Source organism: Hylobates moloch, unplaced genomic scaffold, assembly GCF_009828535.3.
Source record: "Hylobates moloch isolate HMO894 unplaced genomic scaffold, HMol_V3 SCAFFOLD_17, whole genome shotgun sequence".
Classification (NCBI taxonomy): domain Eukaryota; kingdom Metazoa; phylum Chordata; class Mammalia; order Primates; family Hylobatidae; genus Hylobates; species Hylobates moloch.
In genome coordinates this window covers 79,801,680-79,823,528 of record NW_026652292.1, presented here as the reverse complement: position 1 = coordinate 79,823,528, position 21,849 = coordinate 79,801,680, and the positions used below count along the sequence as shown (strand labels likewise).

Below are 21,849 nucleotides of genomic sequence, written 5' to 3'. Positions count from 1 at the left end.
TCTCTACCAAAAATTTAAAAATTAGCCAGGTGTGGTGATGCGTGCCTGTAGTCCCAGCTATTCGGAAGGCCGAGGTGGGAAGATCCCTTGAGCCCAGGAGTTTGAGGCTGCAGTGAGCTGTGATCATGCCACTGCACTCCAGCCTGGGCAACAGAGCGAGACCCTGAAAAAAAAAAGAGAGAGAGAGAGGCGGGGGGGAGGGAAGGAGGAAGGAAGGAAGGAAGGAAGGAAGGAAGGAAGGAAGGAAGGAAGGAAGGAAGGAAGGAAGGAAAAAAAATTTGGGGGTGGGGTGCAGTAGCTCATTCCTGTAATCCTAGCACTTTGGGAGGCCAAGGCAGGGGATCACCTGAGGTCAGGAGTTCAAGACCAGCCTGGCCAACATGGTGAAACCCATCTCTACTAAAAATAGAAAAATTAGCTGAGGGTGTTGGCATGCACCTGTAGTCACAGCTACTTGGGAGACTGAGACAGGGGAATTACTTGAACCTGGGAGGTGGACGTTGCAGTGAGCCGAGATCCTGCTACTGCACTCCAGCCTGGGTGACAGAGCAAGAACCCATCTCAAAAAAAGGTGGAGCAGTCATCCCATATCCAGATTTGGGAAAGGTGGATCACCTGGTCGGATTCAAGCCGGCCTACCAAACACCTGTAATCCCAGCTACTCGGGAGGCTGAGGCAGGAGAATCGCTTGAACCCGGAAGGCGGAGGTTGTGATGAGCCGAGATCGCGCCATTGCACTCCAGCCTGGGCAATAAGGGCGAAACTCCGTTTCAAAAAAAAGAAAAGAAAATCTGCCAACTCCTGTCCGTGAGCACACCCCTCAGTGGGTTTCCTTGTCTTTAAAATGGAGGTGATGCCCCCAGACTCAACCGCGACCGTGAGAGGACTGAAAAGCAGGGAAGGGTCCCCCATTAGGGGAACTCCTTGGAACCATTAAATCTCCTCTCCCTTGATGGGGCAAGAGGAAACCACCTTGCAGAAGACTTCATCACAAACGCTGTCAACGTTCATCCAGGAAGAGAGGAAGCCAAATTCAAACCAGCCAAGGTGAACTGCCCAGCCCGAGGGAAGCTCCGGGTCCAGTGCTGGTGTGAGACATGGGACTCAGTGACCTCACAGCATGGGGAGCCGCAGGTAACTCAACTGTGGTCCCCAGGGTCATATAACCATGGCATTGGGCAAGACAAGAACAAGCTGGAGGGAGGCCGGGGTCCTAGCTGAGCGGGCTGGCCCTGCTGCAGTGCGCTGTGATTTGGGGCGAGTTACCTAACTTCCAAGCCTCAGTTTCCCCGTCTGAAATCCCAAGATAACGAGGTCCCTGATATGGTTTGGCTCTGTGTCTCCACCCAAATCTCATGTCCAATTGTAATCCCCACGTGTTGGGGGAGGGGCCTGGTGGGAGGTGATGGGATCATGGGGGCAGACTTCCCCCATGCTGTTCTCGTGGTGGTGAGTTCTCACGAGATCTGATGGTTAAAAAATGTGTGGCATGTGCTCCTTCACTCTCTCTCTCTCTCCGGCTCTGCCATGAGAAGATGTGCCTGCTTCCCCTTTGCCTTCCGTCATGATTGTAAGTCTCCTGAGGCCTCCCGGTCATGCTTCCTGTATAGCCTACAGAACTGTGAGTCAATGAACCCTCTTTTCTTCATCAATGACCCAGTCTCAGGTAGTTCTTTACAGCAGTGTGAAAACGGACTCACACAGGCCCCTTCCTCCCAGGCCTGTGGTGAGAATTAGAGGAGTGCAGTCAGTGCCCGGCTGAGAGCAGGCCTTCCAGAAACAGCCGGTGGAGGAACAAGAGGATTCTGGGGGCCTCAGTGCAGCCCTCTTCTGGGTCAGCTGGTGGGAGGTACAGACGTGAAGGTGGAGGGATAGGGTCCTCATCCCAAGTATTCCCCACGGCAGCCCACTGGCCTCCACGCCCACACCCAGACGCCATCCCACAGGGCAGGTGCATCCCCAGTAGTGGGCCCAGGTGGGACAGTGAAGAGCCTCCGTGGGGTGTGATACAGGACCACAGCCCACACACTGTGGGCCACACACTTCCTGGCTCTCTGCCTTGCACCTAGTGGCTTGGGGAGCACAGGGCAAGGAGTCCAAAGACCTGGGCTCCTGGTCTTTTCTGAGCCGTGACCCTGGGCCAGGTGCCAGTCCTCCCCCTGGCCGATGGAAAGTGGGGCTAGCTCGCCTCTGTGGTCCGGCGTCTGGGAAGAGGCCGCCACGCCCAGCCCCAGGTGCTTCCGCCCCTCCGCCCACGGCCACCTACCTTGGGATGGATCTTGATGGTGGCGATGTCCGACTTCTTGTCGATGTCTTTGATGGTGGCCTCATAGGAGTCCCCATTCTGTAGCTGCACCTTGAGCTGCTGCCTGCCCGGGGCAGCACTTTTGCTGGACACCACGTGGGCATTGGTGATGATCAGGCCGGCCTCTGACATGATGAAGCCAGAGCCGCTGGACAGGGGCACGTTGCGGCCGAACAGCGGGTGTCTGCAGCCAGGGAGACACAGGCGGGCATTTAGGGTGGGGCTGGGACACGGGGGAGTCAGGCGCAGTGGCGGGGCTGGTCAGCGAGGAGCAGAGCCAGTGTGCGGCTGACAGAACACAGGTCTAGAGTCCCTCAAGCTCCCTTTTGAATCCTGGCCCTGTGACCTGGCCAAGTCACCGGCGCCTGCACCCAGTCACAGCCATAAAGAGGTGATGATGATCACCTCTGGCTGCAATTTGCTGAGATGAGACGGGCTGCCTGCGACGTGTCGGATGACTCCCAGCTTGCACTCGCCATCCTGACTACGGAGCATGGAGCCAGACAGACCAGGATGCTAATCCCAAGTCCAGGCCCCACTTATTATCTGCCTGACCGTGGGCAGGTCAGTGAAGCTCTCTGAGCCTTGGTCTCCCCATTTGGGAAATAGGACAACAACACCTCCTCCGCCGAGTGGTGATGCCTGGGCTCTAAAACGCCTCTCAACAAACAGGACAATTGGCCCTAGGGGAAAAGCCCCACTGCACACACAGCATCCTCCGGGGCTGCAGGAGGTACCCAGGAAAGGAGGCTCCCCAGAGGCTGGGGCAGATTCCTCATCATCCCGACCGGGTGAGCGCTAGGAGGGCTGGGAAGGCTTATTCCCACCTCCCTCCACCCCTACCCCCAGGCTAGCTGCCTAAAGCCCCAAATGTGGCAGTGCTGGCAGCAGGCAGATGCAGGACCCGAGCCCTAGACACCCCGAGGGCAGGGGTGCACAGGCACAGATGAGGCCAGCCTGGGCCCTGCCCTCTGTGAACGGAGTGGAGCTGGCCTGGGTCTGCATTGGCGTTCACCGATGGGCAACAATCCCCAGTTCTCACCAGAGCTCTCCGAGTAGAAACCACAGCCCCACGTCCAGCAGGGGAGGAGGCTGAATGCCAGACACAGCCTGGGACCTTCTCCAGGGTGGGAGCCTTCAGGACCCCAGCGTGGGGCCCAGCCCAGAGCAGGTACTCACTCCCTGAGGCTGCTTAGTAGAGATGAGCAAGGAAAATGTGCGAGACAAAGCGTGGAGGGATGGGAACGTCTGGCACATGCAGGTGCAGGCAGGTGACAGCAAGAGACAAAGCATGGAGGGATGGGAGCATCCGGCACATGCAGGGAGGTGACAGTCTCTGCAAAGTACAGGAGCTTCGCTGTGACCCACAGGACTAGGGATGGCAGTGAATGCCACCCTGTGCTCCTTCTGAGGCAGGCAGGTCATTGAATGCTCATGGGCACCCTGCAAGGGGGGTGCTGTGGTGAGCTGTGTCTCTGCCAAGAGATACCGCCAAGTCCTAACCCCATAGACCCGTGAATGTGACTTCATTTGGAAACAGGGTCTTTGCAGGTGTCAGGAAGTTATGGTGACATCACAGCGGGTCTGCGGTGTCTTTAAGGGAGGGAAGTCCAGACTCACAGAAGGGAAGGCCATGAGATGATGGAGACAGACAGCAGAGAGAGGGGTCTAAGGGCTGAGGAGTACCAAGGACTGTGGAAAACACTAGAGCCAGTAGAGGGGCCTGGGACACTCCCCCAACATCCCCCAGAAGAAGGCAGCCCTGCTTGATTAGGACCTTCACACCTTGATTAGGACTTCCGGCCTCCAGAACCCTGGGAGCTAACATCTCTGTCATTTTAAGCCAAGTAGTCTGTGGTGCTTTGTTATGGCAGCCACAAGAAACTACTGTCGTCCCTAACTCTCAGGTCTTCATGGTGGGAAAACTGAGCCCTGAGACGCTGAACTACTTGCCTAGGTCAGGCGGGCGGGCAAAGGGCAAAGCAGGGGTCTGCCCCAGGCAGCCTGGGCATCTGGCCACTCAGCCACCCCGCACGGTCACCCCAGCCTCTGTCCACTCACATCCGCAGCCAGCTTCTGCCACACCCACTCCGTGTGTGCCCCAGAGTAGGACCTGCACCTGTTTTGCCTGCGGAAGCCCCAAGGTGCCTTCCAGGGCCAGGCACCTGCGGGGTCTGTGGAAAATGCCCACGGCTGCCCACTGGCCTCCCTGCCCACACTCAGACCTCAGGTCAGGGGTCACAGCCGGGAGGCCTGTGCCGGACGAGCATCTGTCTCATCTTGTCTGCTGGGTCTCACCCACCCACTCAGGGAATCAGCCACCGGAGGCTCTGAGGGTGGAAACGGCCTCCCAGCTGGGCTGGAGTCAGTAATTAGCTGGTTCAGAGCCTGGTGTCTGGGGCCTTCCAGAAAGATGCTGCCCCCATCCCTACCTCCTGGAAGGCCAGCAACGTGCCACTTAGCCCATCCAGTTATAATTTCCTCAATGACACGTCTCAGGGCCCGGGGCCCGAGGGAAGGGCAGTGAGGGGTCAGTGTGCTGCCAAGGGGGCAGTGAGAGGTCCGTCAGCATGGGGCACTGGGGCTGTGGGTCCTGCATGGGTGTGCCTCCAGGGCTGTTTTGAGAAACATGGGCTACACAGCCCCCAGCCCAGGGAGCTCCCAGCAGGTGTGGAGGATGTGACGCTGAGGTGCTATGTGCCCGCCATGCGCTCTCACACCCCCGTTCAAGGAGCACGGCCTCTGCTGGAGAGCCTGAGATGGGGAGGGCAGAGGGGCCGTGACACCTAGTGACAGGGGCCTGGACCAAACAAGGGCCGAGCCAGCCAGCAGGGAGGCGGTGCTGGAGCAGGAATCACTCCTGGGATCTCCCGATGAGCCACCAGATGCTCAGTGCCCAGGGCCAGGCCTAGGGCAGTGGAGCCTCGTCACAGGGAGGCTGGAGGCCTCAGGGAAAGTGCCGCGAAAACAAGCAAGTCCCTGGAGCCCTGGCCTGTGGCCTCTGGTGACTGCTCACTGCCGGCTCCTTGTCCGCCTGGCCCCGCTGTCTGATCCCTATCAGGGTGAATGAAGCTTGGTTCCGGGGCCTCCTCATCAGGCTGTTTGCCGGCTCTGTCCACACCCAGGGGCCAAAGGGCCAGGAAGGGTGGATGGGAGAAGCACCCCAAACCTCAGAAGAGTCATTCAGTCTGCTTCTGCGGGATATAAGTCAATCTGGGACGAGCCCTCAGGATTCGGTGTGAGCGATCAGACATTGGGCACTTTGCACAGTGGGAGGTTCTGAAGGCAGGGTTCCCCCAAACCAGCTCAGAGGGTCCCTGTGATGGAGGAGGTGGGAGAGGTTGGGGATGGTGGCAGGGACCGGGGCAGGCCCTGAGGGAAGAAGGGGAGGAGGCTTTGCCTGTGCATCTGCAAGGAGAGGTCTTGCTCGGGGGGTGAGGCCACACGGTACACACCACTTCCTCTACGGGGCTGGGACATCCTGCTTCCCTATTGACCGACTCCATTCATTCATTCATTCTTTTACTCATTCATTCATTCTTTTACTCATTCATTCATTCTTTTACTCATCCATTCATTCTTTTACTCATCCATTGTACACTCACTCATTCCCTCCCTCACTCATTCATTCTGCCACTTCCTCACTCACTCATTCCTCCCCTCACTCATCTGTGCACTGATTCGTGCGTTCACTCACCCATCCCTCATTCCTCCCTGCTCCGGCCACATGCGCCTCGGTGCTTGCTGAGCTGCCCCCACTGCCCTGCATCCACTGGCCCAGCTCTCGGGGTGCCTACTTCAGGCTTAGCTTGTGAGGCCTCCCGAGCCCCCGGTTCCCACTGCTCCGAGCCCTGCTCTCTGCCTGCGGTGCCTCTGCTCCTTGCACACACACCTGCTGTCTCCTGGCATCTCCTCCACTGGGCTCTGTCTGTGTCTGCTTTACTGCACAGCCCCTCAGGACGACCAACGCATTGCAGGTACCCAATAGCATGGGCGGCAGCGTGAAGGGACAACGACCCACAGCTGTGCACGTTCTTGGTGCCTACAGCTCCAGCAGGTGTGGAGTCACTTTAGCGGGGATGTCCTTCCCCAGGGGCACACAGGCAGCCGGGAGATGTGACTGAGGTCAGCCTGACCCCAGGCCACTCCAGTTTCTGTGGCCCAGGCTGCAGAATCAAGCCTGGTTTGGGCCCCAGCAGCTGGCCAGTGTGCCGGGGGTCACCGGGAGGCAGAGAGGGGCGAGGGGTCTTCACCCACCTCAGGAAGAGCTCTATGTGGACCACGGCTGGCGCGATCTTCTCCACCACGTCGGCAATGAAGTTGAACTTGTAGCGCGGGCTGCTCAGCTGGTGGAGACCTGCGCTGGCGGGAAGGGCCAGGTACGTCTGTGAGACCCCGATGTTGCCAGCTCCCAGAGGCCTATGCCCGGCGGGCAGGAGGAGGAGGCTCTTCCTGAGACCCCTGTCCCGGTTCAGAGCCAGCCTCGGCCCACGCTGAGCCCGCTGGGGACCCCGTACCCCACAGCAGTGCAGTGACACCAGGCATTTGGGAAGGGGCTCGCTCACCCCGAGAATGGGTAAAAAGGCTTCCATGTGCTGGGCTTCCCCGCCCCCCTCACTGGACCCTGCCAGGCTGGCCAGGAGGCTCAGAGAGAGGTTAGGACATTGCCCTGGGCCACACGGGAGTGAGGCTGGGGCCGGATCTCGGGTCAGTCCCCCTGGGCCTTGTCTGTTCCCTCGTGCTACAGCAATACCCTTACAGGAGAGAACTGGCCCTCTCCTCACGGGCTCCAGCCGGTCCCTCCAGGCCCTGGGGCTACAGCAGTGTCCAGGCGGGGGTGTAGTGGAAGACCCCCAGGTGACCCTTCTGAGCTACCCAGGCCCGGACACAGTGTGGCCCCTCTCGGCCAAAAGAGCTGCCAATTTCTGAGTACACAGGGCCCTACATCTGTGTCTAACTTGGCCACACCCCAGCCCGACTTGCTAGACGGTTCACAAACTTCCCTGGACCCTTCCCGGGCTCAGATTCCTGCTGCCGTCAGCAGTGGGGGCTGTGGCTGCCAGGACCACAGGCCTGAGGCATGCAGTGGCACGGGGCCCACAGCTCTCGGGGTTTCCTGCACGGGCCTGTGCCGGGATCTCTCCAGTTCCCACCATCTGGAACCCACGCCGTTCAGCCTCGCTCGTGGCTCCCGGGCCCCGCAATGAGCAACTGGGCTGGGGGCTGCACACACCAGGAGTTCGGCTGGGCCTGGCTGCTTTCTAGCTGTGTAGCCTCAGACAGATTACTTACGTTCTCTGGGCCTCAACTCCTCATCTGAAAAATGGGACTGAATATGCCCTTCTACCACATCTGTGGGAACTGAGCAGTGGGGGACTGCAAACTTCGATCCCTGCCCGGGGGGCTACCCACCCACCCAGCCACCTTGGCGATGGGGAGCAGAGGGCTCAGTCCATAATGTCCAGCTTTGCAGCCCACGTTCCTCTTGATCTCTGGGAAGTGGCCGAGCATGGGGACAGAGGGAAAATCTGTCCAAAGGCACGAAGGTACCACGGTGGATGCCACTGTGGGGGCAGGGCCCGGGCCGCGGCCCGTGCTCCAGGAATCATCACGGGGCAAACGCAATCCCCAGTCACATCCCAATTCATTCCCCCCACTCTCCAGGGGCAGCTGGGGGGAGGAAACTTTTCCTCTATTTCAAAGGTGGGGACACTGAGGCTCTTAAGAAGAACCCCCCGCCCAAGGACTCACGGCTGGGAGGGGAGAACCAGGATCTGAACGCAGGCCGCGGGGCTCCTTTCCCTGGGTGCCCCCACCTCTGACCTGCGGCTCCCCAAGGCCCTGAAGAGCCCTTTAGCCTGAGCTGGGACCTGGGGGGTTGGCTCGAGCTCTGGTGTTGGGTCTCCCAGACTTCCGATGTCTGCCTCTCAACCGGCCCGCAGGCACCAACCACACCAGCCCTCGTCCACTTCAGTCAGCCTGAATCAAAGGCCGCCTGTCTGGGGTGGCTAGAGCCAGGCTGGGAGACTTCGGCCACTGCGAGGCTCCTCATAGATCAAACTACTGTGGCAGAGCGGGGTCTCAGCTTCAGAGGTCACATTAACAAGCACCCCAGGGGCAGGGCCTGCTGTGGGCCCAGGGCTGTCTGTGTGCCCACGTTTGCTTCCATGAGGGATGCGCTGCCCTGCTCAACACCTACAAAGCGGGCGGCTGCCTTGGTGAGGTGAAGCTGCCGTGCGGCCCGAGTGGGCAGCCCAGGCCTGTCCGCTCCTCCTCCCTGCCCCTGGGAACCTGAGTTCATTTTCTAGCCCCCAAGTAGAGAGGAAGGACACCAGCCACACAGCCTGCTTCCCTGGTGAGGTTTGGAGCTGGTTCGGAGCTCTCACAAGATGCCCTTAGACCAACAATTTCCACGACCCAGAGGGATCCCAGGGCAACCCCCAGGCCCAGGCCCTCCTCCCTCCAGGAAGGAGACTCAGCGGATCTGCTGCTCCCCTGTGTGCCCTGGGGCCTGAGGCTGGCGCCCCATGTGCCTCGCCTGAGGAGAAGCGCCAGGGCATGGGCACAGCCCCCAGTTGGGACCGTATCACCTCTCCCACCGAGTGGCCTTTGTCGGGCCGCCGACTCCAGTTTCTGCTCATCATCCACCTCTCTACATCTCCCCCTGCACGACCTATCTCTACTCTCCCTACCAAGATGCTCTGGTTGGTCCTGGGCCCGGCCCTAATCCTGCCCCCTCCAGGCAGCCCCCCAGCAGCCCCAGTTGGACCGAATCTGCCACTACTCACAGCCTTATTCAAGCCATGCGTTCAGGGTGCCTCCTGTGTGCCCACCCGTGACGGCTACTGGAGACAGTGGTTCAGCTGGGGGCAAGGGTCAAGTCAGTGACTGACCAGAGACAGCACAGCATCATCAGGGATGAGGCAGAGAGGAGCCCGGCGTGGGGTGGGTGAACGCAGAGGTGCCCTGACCCAGGCCTGGAAGAGCCCACAGGCAGGGGCACAGCACATGGAAAGCCATAGGCTGAGCCCGCATTGCCTGTGCAGGCAGCCACGGCAGACAGGGACCTGGGCCCAGTGTGAACACAGCAGAAGGAGGAATGGCAGGGCCTCTCCTCCCGCAGGTGATTAGAAAAGGCTGCCTTCCTGTGTGTCTCCATCCTGGACTCAGACACTCCAACACCCAGGGCCAGAAAGCTCTCTGGGCCCCAACCTGTCCACCCCCTGCTTGACCTGGCCCAGGTCTCACCACGGGGAGTGGCAGAGCTGGGGCCAAAGCCCAGCCCCTGGACCCCCTCAAGCACCTGGGCTGCTGGGCCCCTGAGCTCGGAGACAGCAGCCTGAAGATCTGCACCGCCCTGCGGCCTCCACTGGAAGGACTTTCTCCCCGATGTGGTCTCCCAGAGGTCACTTAAAGTAGGTGACACTCCATTTTATACGGGATGATTTGTTTTTAAACCCTCTGTAAAATATTCGTTAAGGAAAAGCCTTGCAGGAAACATCAAAATTCTACTACATGATGGTTATTTGGGGTTGGGGTACAGTTACAGTGACTTTTTTCATTTTTCAAAGAGAAAATAAAACAGGGAGGGAGAGCAAGGCCTGAGACAGAAGGGCCATGGGGCGGGGCTGGGAGGTGGCCTGTTTCCCACAGAGTCTCCAAAGAGAAGCCCGCACGTGCCCACCCCACACCCCAGGCTCCTTTGGGACAGAGACCATCTGGTTCACCTCCACACCCCAGTGGTAACCAGCACAGGGTGAGACAGCCGCTGAGACATTTCAGAAGGAAGGGATGGAGGGGGAGGAGGGATGGAGAGAGGAGGGGAGGAAGACAGAGAGAAGGGAGAGAAGTTCAAGGGGACCCTTCTTGATGCTCTCTGAGCCAGCACACCGTAGATCTGCAAAGAGCACCCTGAAGAAAGAATGTGGGTCAGCTGATTAACCAAGTCTCCAAGCAGCCTCACAAAAGCAGCAGCACTGGCCCACTTTATGGCCCAGGAGACTGAGGTTCAGAGGCAAAGATCAATCACTGAGGGAGGGCAGGCCTGGCACTGGCCCAGGTCTGCTGGATTTCAGGGTCTAGGCAACCCCAGAGCCTGGGGCACCCCTGCAGGGCCCCACCAGGTCCTGTCCCTTTAAGCGGACCTCGGTGGGTGGTGGGGTGGGGGCAGGGGCCCCCGTGCCCCAGCTCCTCCTCCCAACACGCAGATGAATCAGCCATGAATCAGGGGGAAGGGAGGACGCGGTTCCCACTGCCTCTTTCCACAGGAAAACCGTGGGCCCCATGGCTGGGAAGCAGACTCTGTTTATTTGGGGGTTTTTGACAACCTCCACCCCCACCCCATCCTCGAGCCAAAGTTCTGAAGTCAACAGTCAGTCTCAACCAGATTCAGCCGTTAGCCTTTTTTTTTTTTTTTTCCCCTTAATAAACTGGAATCTAAAGGCCCTGGAAGTTTCAGTCAGGAAGACCCTGACACAGAGCGAAGCAATCAAGGCCCAAGGCTAGGTGTCCAGTGTCACCTCCCAGGAGAGGAAGGGGCGCAGCAGGGCAGGGGAGACAAGTAGGGTGCCAGGGCTCCAGCTCCAACAGCCCTGCCTGATGGAGCTCCCAGGAGTCCTGGGGGACTGTGGCCGACTCTGAGAGAGGACCACGTGCTGGCTCTGGACAGTCATAAATGCCGTGGAATGGATGGCGACGCTGAGGCCCAGATACCCCGTGGCGATACCTTGTGTTTGTACACTGCGTAACTCCAGGCCCTTACTGACAAATATCAGAGTGGCCAGCTTCCCTGCAGTTGTGCAGTGTACAACCTGCCCAACTGTATGCATCAGTCCCTCTAGCACATAATGTGCAGAGGTGGGACCGACACCCAGTTCTGTTCCTCCATCTCTAAGGTCCCTGCTCCTTCTTTTATTGCCCTCTGCAATTAGCAGACCCCTCTGCCACCCAGTGGTCAGCTGTGAGCTGGGGATGGAGGAGCCATGAGTGGATAGCCATGGGTCCCAGGCTGTGCCCATCTGTCCATAATGGTGACCATGGTCTACAGACCAGATGGCAACCTCTTAGCAGGGCATTCCAGGCCTGGGGTATCCTGGTCCCATTGACATCTGCAGCCTCACGTGCTGCCACTCTCCCCTGTGGACCTCGGCTCTGGTTCCTTCGCATGCAGGCTCCTAAGTGTCACTGCGCCTTTGCACATGTGGTTCCCTCCTCCAGGAATATGCCCTTCCTGTCATTCCTCAGGGCCCAGGCCAGCAGTGCCTCCTCTGGGGAGCCTACCCTGGCTCTGCAAGTGCGGTGATCCCCCTCTCCTTCTGGGCCCAACAGCACCAACACCTCGTACCCTTCCCAAAGCTGGTCCCTTGGGAGTGTGCCTGTGGCCTGCACCCCTGCACCTGGGCTGGACCTGGCCCGCAGCAGTGGGCAGGAAGCGAATGAGGGAGCGAATGAATGCTCTTCAGAGACAGAGGAGCCATTCCAGTGGCCCCTCGACAGCCCCCAGCCCCGCCTACCACTAAAGGGGCTGCCTCCTGGGTCTAATTAGTTCCCAGGGCAGCTTCCTTTGTTTTTCCTCCTCTGGAAAACTTGCCTGTCGCCTAGTGAACTGTGCCCCCCCCCAGCCATGTCCCCAAGTGAACCGTGCCCCCACAAGCCTCAGGTCCAGCTGTGGCTCCCCGTGGGGTGGATGCTGCCATCTGCCACCCTCAAGCCCAGAGATCTGTTCATGTGGAACGCAGGCGGGATGAGGGCTGCAGCCCAGGCTCAGAGCAACCCGCTGCCTCCCCCTCCATGGGCCACACCTCGCAGGCGGGACCCGATTTGGGCATGGGACGTCAGGCTGGGCTCCGAAGTTTGTGATCTCATTGAATTCTTGCAGCAATTCTGCAAGACAGGAACTGAGTCCATTTTACAGGCAAGGAAACAAGGCTTAGAGAGGTCATGGGACGTGCGCAAGGTGCACAGCCAGGCCCCGCAAGCCCTGACCTGCGTGCTTCCCCTGCTCCGTGCTGGCCCTTGGCAAATGTGACAGCCTGTCCAGCCCCAGGAGAGCTCAACCTAGACCCGAGCTCAATGTGGGGCCAGCCTGGCTCCTCTGGCTGTGAAACTCCACACCCAGCTGGGCCGCGGCCAGCCCCTGGGAGGAGGAGGAGGCGCTGCCGCCGGCCTGCCTGTGGTTACCAAGAAGGCTGGTCCTTGTGCACAGTGCCATGGGTCAGGCAGGCCTCTGAGCATCCATGCCACTGAAGGCAAGGAAGACAGCCCTGGCCCTCCTCTTACAGGAAGCCCTCCCTGCCTTGACCAGGGCCAACGAAACTCCCTCCGGCAGGGCCAGCACATGGCGGCACCTCCACAAACACTGCCCTCCAGCTCCTCCCCTTCCTCGACCCCTCTCCCTCACTCTCACTAACTCCACTTCTGTAAGGCATGTCCACCTGCCATCCTTCCTTCACATCAACTTCCATGAGTCCCGCACCGTCCAAAGCACACTCAGTCCATCATCTTGTTTGTGCAGTGACCAGTGAGGAGGGCCCCACTGTTATCCATTTCACAAATGAAGAAACTGAAGTGCAAAGAGCTTCAGAGACTTCTGGGGCAGAGCTGGGACTCCACCCTGAGCAGCCAGACATGAGGGACAGAACTGGGTCCCAGTCCTGGTGCTCTGCCCATCACATGCTGGAGCGGGGTAATGCAACAGGGGGGCAGGCTGTACATTGCACAGTTCCAGGGAGTCACCTGCTACCCCTGCACTAGACCTGGCTTTCAGCTTGGGGAACGTATGGACGTGTCCTCGCCATGTCTTTGCTGCACCAAGGACAGGCGTCTGTGATTTTAATCCCTGTCTCACCCACTAGTCCACAAACACCCTCATCAAAACGAAGCAAGGCAGACACTTCGAGGTGCTAGGGGCCTGCCTGGTATTCAGAGCACTGGCTGGGGAACCGGGGGACCTGGGCTCAAGGCAGAGCCATCCAACCCTACCTGAGTGACAGAGGGCGGCTTCCTACAGCTCCCTGAACCCTTTCTCATACAGAACCAGGACATCAATACCCCAGTGATGTGTTGAAGGCTTTGTGGGCCCGGAACACAGCCCAGTGTCACACCCTTGACCTTGTAAAACCTGGTGGCCTCCCTCCCTCAAAGCAAGCCTGGGCGGAAGGCATTCAGACCACCTGGCAGGCCCTGGTGAGCCTGTGGGAGGCCAAGGGTGCACAGGCCCCCTTGTACCTGCCTCTCCACCACTAGATGCCCCCATTTCCAGAAAGCCCTCCTGATCTAGCCCTCCCTCCACTCTGAAGGTGGTTTCTTCCTCTTCTGGGCTCCATGCATTGTCATTGGTCCCTCACAATGCAGGATGGGGGTTTCACAGGGGTCTGTGGCTGTGGTGATGTGGGCAGGAGGCAGTGGTCCGGGACACTAAGCCTGCGAGCCTGCCAGGAGGCTATGCTTAGTCCTGTGGCCGTGGGAGCCATGGCCCAGCTTTCGGCAGGGAAGGTCCGGGTCTCGCCAAGTCCCTTCAGGCCGCTGTGTGGGGCTGCATGGGAGGGCAGAGGCCTGTCGGGGGAAGACCGCAGGCTGGCAGATGGAGTGAGGGTGCATTTGGTAGGCCAAGCCCTGGCAGGAAGGGCAGCTGCACAGCGCCCTGGTCTCAGCTCCAGTCCGGCTGGACTCCTGGCTCCTGGCGGCCTTGGCGAAGGCTCTTGGCCAAGCAGCTCTGCCGGCAGTTCCAAGTCCTCCAGTGCCGCCAGATGCTGTGGCTCAGCCCTGCAGCCCCAGCGGGAGTGGGCGGGGCAGGAGGGGAGGCGTCATCTTGCCTGAGTGGTCCCAGATGCTGAACTCCAAGGCATGTGCAGCCCCAGGAAGCTGCTAAGAGGATTACAAATCAAAAGCCAACCCAAGTTCTTCAATAAATACAACCGGGAGATGCCGTCAGAACCTGCTTGGGGTTGCACAATAAAAGCCGGTGATTAAATGCCACCTTGTAAACTGCTCCGGGGCTGTACATTCTGAGCGCATGGCAGGTTCCAAGGCCTGTTTATCTGCAGCCAGAGGAGAGGCTGCATGGCCTCAGAGCTCTGGTCATGCGCAAAGGGAAACCCTTCTCCACACAGGCCCTCAGAAACGCATTTATCCCCGCTTTTACCACCCCGTGGATGGACATTTATCCGCTCTGCGCAACTGCGCTGCCTTAACATGGACCCGAGAAGATGCGAGGGCTCCCTTGAGAAGTGGTGAGCCTCCGTCACTGGAGGTATGCAACAAGGGCCCGGAGGGTTATAGGAGATTCACACATCACATGGGCTCTCGTCTCATTTCATGTCATCTACAGAGGCCGCGCACTGGCCCAGGCCCCTGCCCTGCGAGGCTCCGAGCTTGGAGGAGATGGGAATCGTGCAGAGAAGTTGACCCACAGTCACAGCTGTGTGCAGGGCCCACCGGAGACCCTGGGTGTGCTCACCAGGCAATGAAGGATGACCTGGGCACAGTGGCCAGGGCGGGCGGCTCAGGGCGGTGGGACATCCGGGCGAAGGCAGGATGAGGAACCCACCACGCAAAGGCAAGGGAAGGAAATGCCAGGCAGTGGGCACTGTGCATGCAAAGGCCTCGAGGTGGGAAAGAGACCGGTGAGGCCGTGAGGCCGGAGCACAGGGATGAGGAGACAGTGGGAGGCGGCACTGAGGGTGGTGTGGGCCAGGTGGCAAGCACAGGGCCCTGTGAGTCAAAGTAAGTGTTGGGGTGCCTTGCAAGGAAGCCTGCAGGTGACGGGCAGGACAGATTGACCAAGGTGATCCTGGCTGCTGTGTGAGAAGTGATGGAAGGGAGGATGGTGGGGGGAAGACAGAGCGTCCCAGGAGATGTTTTGTGGATGAGCTGAGAGGACTCCTGGTGCACAGGAGAATGAGGGGTGGAGGGGAGTGAGGGGCAGAGGGGAATGAGGGGTGCAGAGGAGTCAGGGTCCCCATCCATACAGCTGGGCTGCAACGGGCAGGCCCAGGAAAGGTACCCCAGCACCAAGCCCCAAACTGATGAGCCACCGTGACAGTGCGGCAGGCGTTGAGGGGAGTGAGGGGCAGAGGGGAGTGAGGGGCAGAGGGGAGTGAGGGGCAGAGGGGAGTGAGGGGCAGAGGGGAGTGAGGGGCAGAGGGGAGTGAGGGGCAGAGGGGAGTGAGGGGCAGAGGGGAGTGAGGGGCAGAGGGGAGTGAGGGGCAGAGGGGAGTGAGGGGCGCAGGGACGGAGGGGATCGAGGCTCCCCACTGAATATCCTGGTGCTCCTTTCAGTGGGGCTGGGAAGAGCGAAGCCTGAGGCAGCTCCGCAGGCATCTCCACGTGACTCTAGCTCAGGAGAGACCGGGGGCTGGAGATAGGGCCCGAAGTCCCAGCACCTGGGGAGGACTTAATGGCAGATGAGGTCACCAGGGCGGGGGTGGGCAGGGGAGGGAGGCGAGAAGGGATCAAGCAGACCTTCCTGCCTAGAGGGTGGGAGAAGGTGGAGGAGCTGACATGGGGAGGGGAGAGGAGCGCACAAGGAAGCTCAGCCACAGGCGGCTGCCCTCACCAGGCAGGACTTCCTCCCAGAAACGCCCGGCAGCGCCTGGCACACCGCTAAGTGTGACCGGCACCCAGCAACTTCTGGCTGGGACCTCGGGAGGGCGGAAGGCCGGCTACGCTGCTGGAATAGTCCATGGAGGCTGAGCCTGATGGAGCCGGGGGCCCAGGCCTGACCCGACTCCCAGCCTCAGGGGCCCTGCCACCCCTTGCAGAGGAAAAGCCAGGAGCCCCACAGAGCATAGCCTTCAAAGCCAGCCAGACCCAGGCCAGGCCCAGCCGGGTCACTTCCTGACCATGTGACCTCAGAGCAGTCCCTCACCCTTCTTGGCCTCCGGCAGCACATCTGTGGTGCCTGGGAAAGGACCAGGGTTGCCATGGGAAATGAGACAGGGCTGGGGAGAGGCCGGGCACCCAAGGCCTCCACAGGGAGTGGACTCTGTGTGTCACCCTGCCGAAAGCTGGCTGTCCAAGGTCCCCGTGCACCGGGCTACAGTGGCAGGGCTGCACACCGCCCACAGTGTGAACGGTGCCCTGGAGATGGCCAGCAGCCTCCCGCCTGAACTCTCTGCCTCCCCTCCCCTCCCCACCGGGCCCCAGCTCCCCACCTGGCTCCTGGCTCCGTGGGCTCTGGTGGCGACAGGGCTCTCAGGTCCTGTGCAGGTCTCTGCCTTGCCCATGCCCTCCCCGTCCACCCCATCCTTCCCCGGGCAGCTCCCCGTCCTCCTCCACAGCTTGGCACAGAGGCACCTCCTCTGGAGAGCATCTCCTGACCTTGCTGGGTGAGACAGATGTGGGTCGGTCGCCACAGTGATAACAACATATGAAACAACGCGGTCTGGGGTCACCCATCAGGCAAAGGGTGTGTGCCTTCGTGCCTGGCAGCAGCTCTCCTGCAGGTGCTGCTGTCGCCCCCGCTTCTCATTTGAGGAAACTCAGGGTGAGCAAGTGGTCTAAGGTCACCTCACTGGGAAGAGGTGCGCTGGGACCGCAGATCCCACAGCACTGAGGCCTCAGCCCATGACCCCATGCTCGCGGCCACCTCCTGGCCTTCTGAGCTCCCCATGCACCTGTCTCTGGCGATAAGACTATTTTCCTCCTCGTACCCTCCCTTCTGTCCCCTCGATGGTCTGTGAGGCTTGAGGGCACTGACAGGGTCTGCTACATGGCTGTGCCCTGTCACCAGCCTGGGGCCAGCCAGGCACACAGAGAAGACGCCTCATGACACGGACTCCAGGAGTCAGTGAGTGTCTCTGAACACCCAGGCTGCCTCCAGCTCCCTGCCAGCCCTGAGCCTGCAGCCCTGTTCTCATAGTGCCTTCCATGATGGGAATCGGCGTGCGGAGGCGGCCCCCATCCACACAGCTGGGCTGCAATGGGCAGGCCCAAGAAAGGTACCCCAGCACCAAGCCCCAAACTGATGAGCCACCGTGACGGTGCAGCAGGCGTTGAGTCAATGACAACGTCTCCGAGACCCCGCAGCCCCACACTCCCACCCCTCAGCCTCCTGGGCAGTCTCAACACAAGCCGGACCTCATCACCCTCACCCCCATGATGGTTTGAATGTGTTCTCTCCCAAACAGAGGTGTTGCCAATGTGATGGTATGAAAAGGTGGGGCATTAGGAGGTGATGAGGTCACAAGGGTTCCTCCTTTCCAGCATGGGTTGAAGCTCCTTATGAGAGAGGCTACAGGCAGCCTTCTGCCTTGTCCCTGCCAGCACTTCTGCCGTGTGAAGATGCAGCTTCCTCCCTTCCGCAGAGTGCAGCCCTCACCAGACAACCGAGCCTGCTAGCACCTTGGTCTTGAACTTCCCAGCCTCCAGAGCTGCGAGAAATACATCTGTGTCCTGTATAAACTGCCCAGTTTCAGGTGTTGTACCAGCACGAGGTGGACTGGGACTCCCTGTCAAACCCTGCGGTGGCTCTTCCACATAATCCTAGCTAATCCCAAGTGATGCCTCCCACACGGGGCTCCCAGGAACCCCAGCGTGCTGGGAGGAGGTCACATGTGTTCTGCCAGAAAAGAAGAGCTCTCTGTTGAAATTCTCTGGGGAACCCCTGGGTTTTATCAACTGAGAACACTGCAGGTTTTCTCAGAACCTCTGATAGATTCAGCCTGTGAGTCTCCACCACAGGAATAGAGCGCTCAGTTTCCCAACCTTTTTAGACCATGAACACACTTGGAATTCTGTTCGGCGGACTGCAGAAGAATTAGGAAGCCCTCTGCAGGCTTCCCAGGTGCCCAGGCATTTGGTGCTCCCCATGGTGCTCCTGAGGCTCCACGGAGCCTGTTCTGGCGGCTACTGTGTCTCTCCCTGCCACCTGCAAGCTGATGGCACGCAGGACCCTGACTCCTATCCATGAACCTGGGGCCCGTCTCTGGTCTTCAGTGAGCCCCTGTCCGGTCACAGCAGAGTCTGCCTTCCTAAGAGGCACCCCAAACAGGGAAAAAGGTACAGCAGGTTTTCCAGCATATTCCTCCACACACAGAGTCAACCTGCAAGGTGAGATGCAACCCAGAGCCGATTGCCTCAGGAAAGGCTGTTCTAGGGTCTGACCCCGACATTCTCTCCCCCAAGCAGCCTCTCCCTGGGATGCCCTAAGCAGTTCAGGGACCTGCACCCGGACCCTTCCCACACAGTCCTGTGGAGACATGCACTTAACCACAGTCCCAAGGAAAGAAGCATCACCCAAGAGGGCAGCCAGGCTGGAAAGAGTGCCCTTCACCCAATACCCGGACAGAGCAGGGGTCCGAGGACCAAGGGAATGGGCAAGAGACAACAGTTCTGAAGAGACCACAGCTGGAAACAGTCCTAGATGAGGCCCCTCGGGTGGCCAGGAGACCACTGGGTTTCCCTTTTGACTCTACCTCTGTGACCCTGGGGACAGCGGTTTACCTTTCTGGGCATCAGTTTCTTCATCTGAAAGACCAGAGGGCTGGCGGGATGATTTCCGAAGGGCCACCAGGTGGTGCCCAGGGAAGGGCGACCTTGAGCTCGGCCCTAACTCCCGGCCTTAGTTTCCCCAAGAGAAAGAAGCTTCACTTCCTCCCTGGCCCCCGAGGGCTTACCCAACGGGCAGGCGCCCTTCTGCAGCTGGCGCACGGGCGTCCCGGAGAGCTGCAGCGCGCGGCGGCTGGCCGCCTGCAGCGCGCACACGTTGGCATAGGTGTGCCCGTCGGTGCCACACACGGCGTGCGTCCAGCGGCAGCGGCACAGGCCGCGCACGCACTCCAGGCTCTCCCCGCAAGGCGAGTCCAGGGGGCCGCCACAGGGCTCGCCTTCGCTGGCGGCGCACACCAGGCAGCAGTTGCAGAGGTCGGGCACGTAGCCGCCGGGGCAGCGGGGGCTGGGACACCGCGACACGTCGCAGCGCGCGAGACACGGTGCCGCAGGGGGCTCCCGGGCCAGCGCCAGCGCGACCAACGCGGCCAGGAGCAGCGCTCGCGCTTGCATGGCGGCCAGGCCGGCGGCGGGTGGCAGCTCGGGAGACCGGGCGGGGGCCGGCGGGGACAACGAGGCCGCTGCGGGGCCGGGCGCCGGGCGCCTACGGATGGGACTGGGGCGGACGCGCGGTCACATGCGCCGGTGGCTCAGGCTGGCGGGCGTCGGGGCGGCAGGGGCATCCCCAGGGCGCGGAGAGCGCACGGGCTTCAGCTCCCTCCAGCCTGACGGTCCGGGGGCGGCTGGCCCCGCGCCTTTAAAGGCGACCGCCCAGCCCGCCCTCGCTGGAAGGGGCGGCCCGGCCCCTCCGCCAGCCCCGCCCAGGCCCCGACAGGGCCCCGCCTGGCCTTCCCGGCCTGGACCCACCCGGCAGGCCTTGGGACTCTCTGGTCCGCCTGGCTGGGAAAACCCGAGGCTACAGACACGCAGGGGTCCTTTCTGGTGAGGACCCCCGGGCCCAGCCTATCCCAGAAACCTTGGGGGATGCGTTTCCCCGCTCTGGAGGGGTCTGTCCGGGTCCAGTCTCCTCTGTGCCTCAGTTTCCTCCTCCAGGAAAGGGGAATTGACAGCATTTCTCAACCTCATAGGGTCCTTGGAAGAACCACAGAGGTCAGGGCTGAGCAATGTTCCCCAGTCCTCGCTGTCCACGGAACAGGAAGCTGTTTCCATTCTCATCATTGCTCCTGCATTCTCTGCAGGGCCCCTTCAGACCCAGGTCCCGTCACGAGAGTCAGAGTCTGGTGACAGTGTGTCAGCTGATGGGGTGAAGGCTGCGGAGTCGGGAGAGAGGGCAGAACCCCCCTCGGAGGTGAATGTCAAGCCTGGAGAGGATCTGGACGTGCAGCAGCGGGATAGGAAGGGGGAGCTGGCCGTGACCTCGGCAGAGGCTCGAAAGCAAAAGCAGGTCCGGGCAGCAGGAGACAACCCCGCATGCACAGCCTGGAGCTGCGGTCTTCACACTGTGTGTGTCCCTAGTCCCCTGGGCTGCCTGGCGAAGCCTGGGAGTCCTTTTCAGAAAGATGTCGTCAAGTACATTTAAATGCGTAAAACAAAGACCATGGGGTCACAAAGGGGAACAACTCTATCAAAACACAGTTATCAAAATACATGAAGCAATTCATGACAGTGCGGCCTGTGGGCTTCTTTATCAGCATGTTAATGACAGGTTCTGGTCTGTCTGTCGTCTGATACCAGTGGACATTTCGCAGCAGCCCTGGGCAGAGGGCTGCCACTGGAGACACCTTCAGTGAGGGCGGTGACATGGGGATGAAAACACATTTCGCAGCAGCCCTGGGCAGAGGGCTGCCACTGGAGACACCTTCAGTGAGGGCGGTGACATGGGGATGAAAACATTTCGCAGCAGCCCTGGGCAGAGGGCTGCCACTGGAGACACCTTCAGTGAGGGCAGTGACATGGGGATGAAAACACTGCTTCTACTGGCCGTGGAGCCACAGTCCCTGCTGGCCGGGGTCGACTGCACCCCCAAAGGAATGAATGCTGGACTTCAGTTGGAGTTGTTGGGGTAAATAAAAATGTTTTTCCATCCAGGTTCACAGATACCCAAGTTAAGAATGGGGAGGGGTACCTCTGGTCCAGAGGAGGGAGGGGGAGCTGGAGGTTAAAGGGCCTCGGGGAATGGGAAGGTGGAGGGGCCTGATCCCTGAGAGCCCTGGGTCCTCGAAGGCCTGAGCACTGCCGAGGCGACGGGCAGGGAGTGGCCCCATCAGACAGGGTGTCTGGGGAGGTCGAGGTGGGAGGAGGCGGGGCCCCAAGTGTGAGCCTCCATAGGACCCAGAGAGAGTGAGACGTTGAAGGGTCCCAGGAGATGGGGAGAGAAGGGACCTGGGGCTTCTCCTCCTGAAAGGCCCTTTGACAAAGGGCAATAGCACCTGCATTTCTGCCTCTACAAACCTCAAGTGCGTTTTGCTTTGAAGATGTGGAGAATTTCAGGCCATTTCTAGGAATGACCCAGAATGCTAGGAGTTGGTGACCTCAGGACTGGGCCGAGCCTCCCTCAACCTTGACCAGGACTCCCGGTTCATGTCTCTGCAGGGTGGGCTTGCCTAAGGGGCAAGGAGAATTGTTCACATGCCCAGGATGCCTGCCTCTCGAGCAAGCCTTGATGGGGTACTATGGCCCAGAGCTGGCTTTTTGGGGGGACTGTGCTTTCCTGCAGACACCTGGCCCTGAAGATCAACACTTTTCCATCCCTGGATCCTCCAGTGCGCAGAAAACTAAGTCCCTGGGAAGGGTCCAAGAGCTCATTTCCCCTAAGCTTTTCATCTACAATGGGGAAACTGAGTCTCAGAGAGGGTCCAGGACTGGCTGCTGCAGCAGTTCACAGTTTGCGCAGCCTGCCACCGTTTCCAAGGAACCACAGATGCCGATGTGTAGGCCCTGAGGCTGTTGGAGCGCTCTGCATACACTTGACTCAGTCTTCACGAGGAGGCCCCTGAGAGGTGGGCATTAGGATCCTTAGAACGGGGCTGGGGAAGTGGAAGGTCAGAGCTTCTGGCAGGTGGGCCTCAGATCTCGGCCTGTCCTTAGGTCAGGTC

At 60.2% G+C, this 21,849-nt stretch overlaps 1 protein-coding gene across 2 annotated transcripts in view; it reads right to left on the bottom strand.

The window, feature by feature from the left end:
• The window catches only part of HTRA3 (HtrA serine peptidase 3), a 37,353-nt gene extending 17,830 nt beyond the window's left edge, over window positions 1-19,523 (bottom strand). For both annotated transcript variants that reach the window (XM_032135812.2, XM_032135813.2), the window contains exons 1-3: window positions 18,922-19,523; window positions 6,563-6,662; window positions 2,267-2,489 (exon numbers count right to left, since the gene is read on the bottom strand). In XM_032135812.2, the coding sequence (XP_031991703.1) occupies window positions 2,267-2,489; window positions 6,563-6,662; window positions 18,922-19,306 (708 nt within the window). In that variant the 5' untranslated portion in view covers window positions 19,307-19,523. The remainder of the gene's footprint in view (window positions 1-2,266; window positions 2,490-6,562; window positions 6,663-18,921) is intronic.
• Window positions 19,524-21,849: the final 2,326 nt, after the last annotated feature.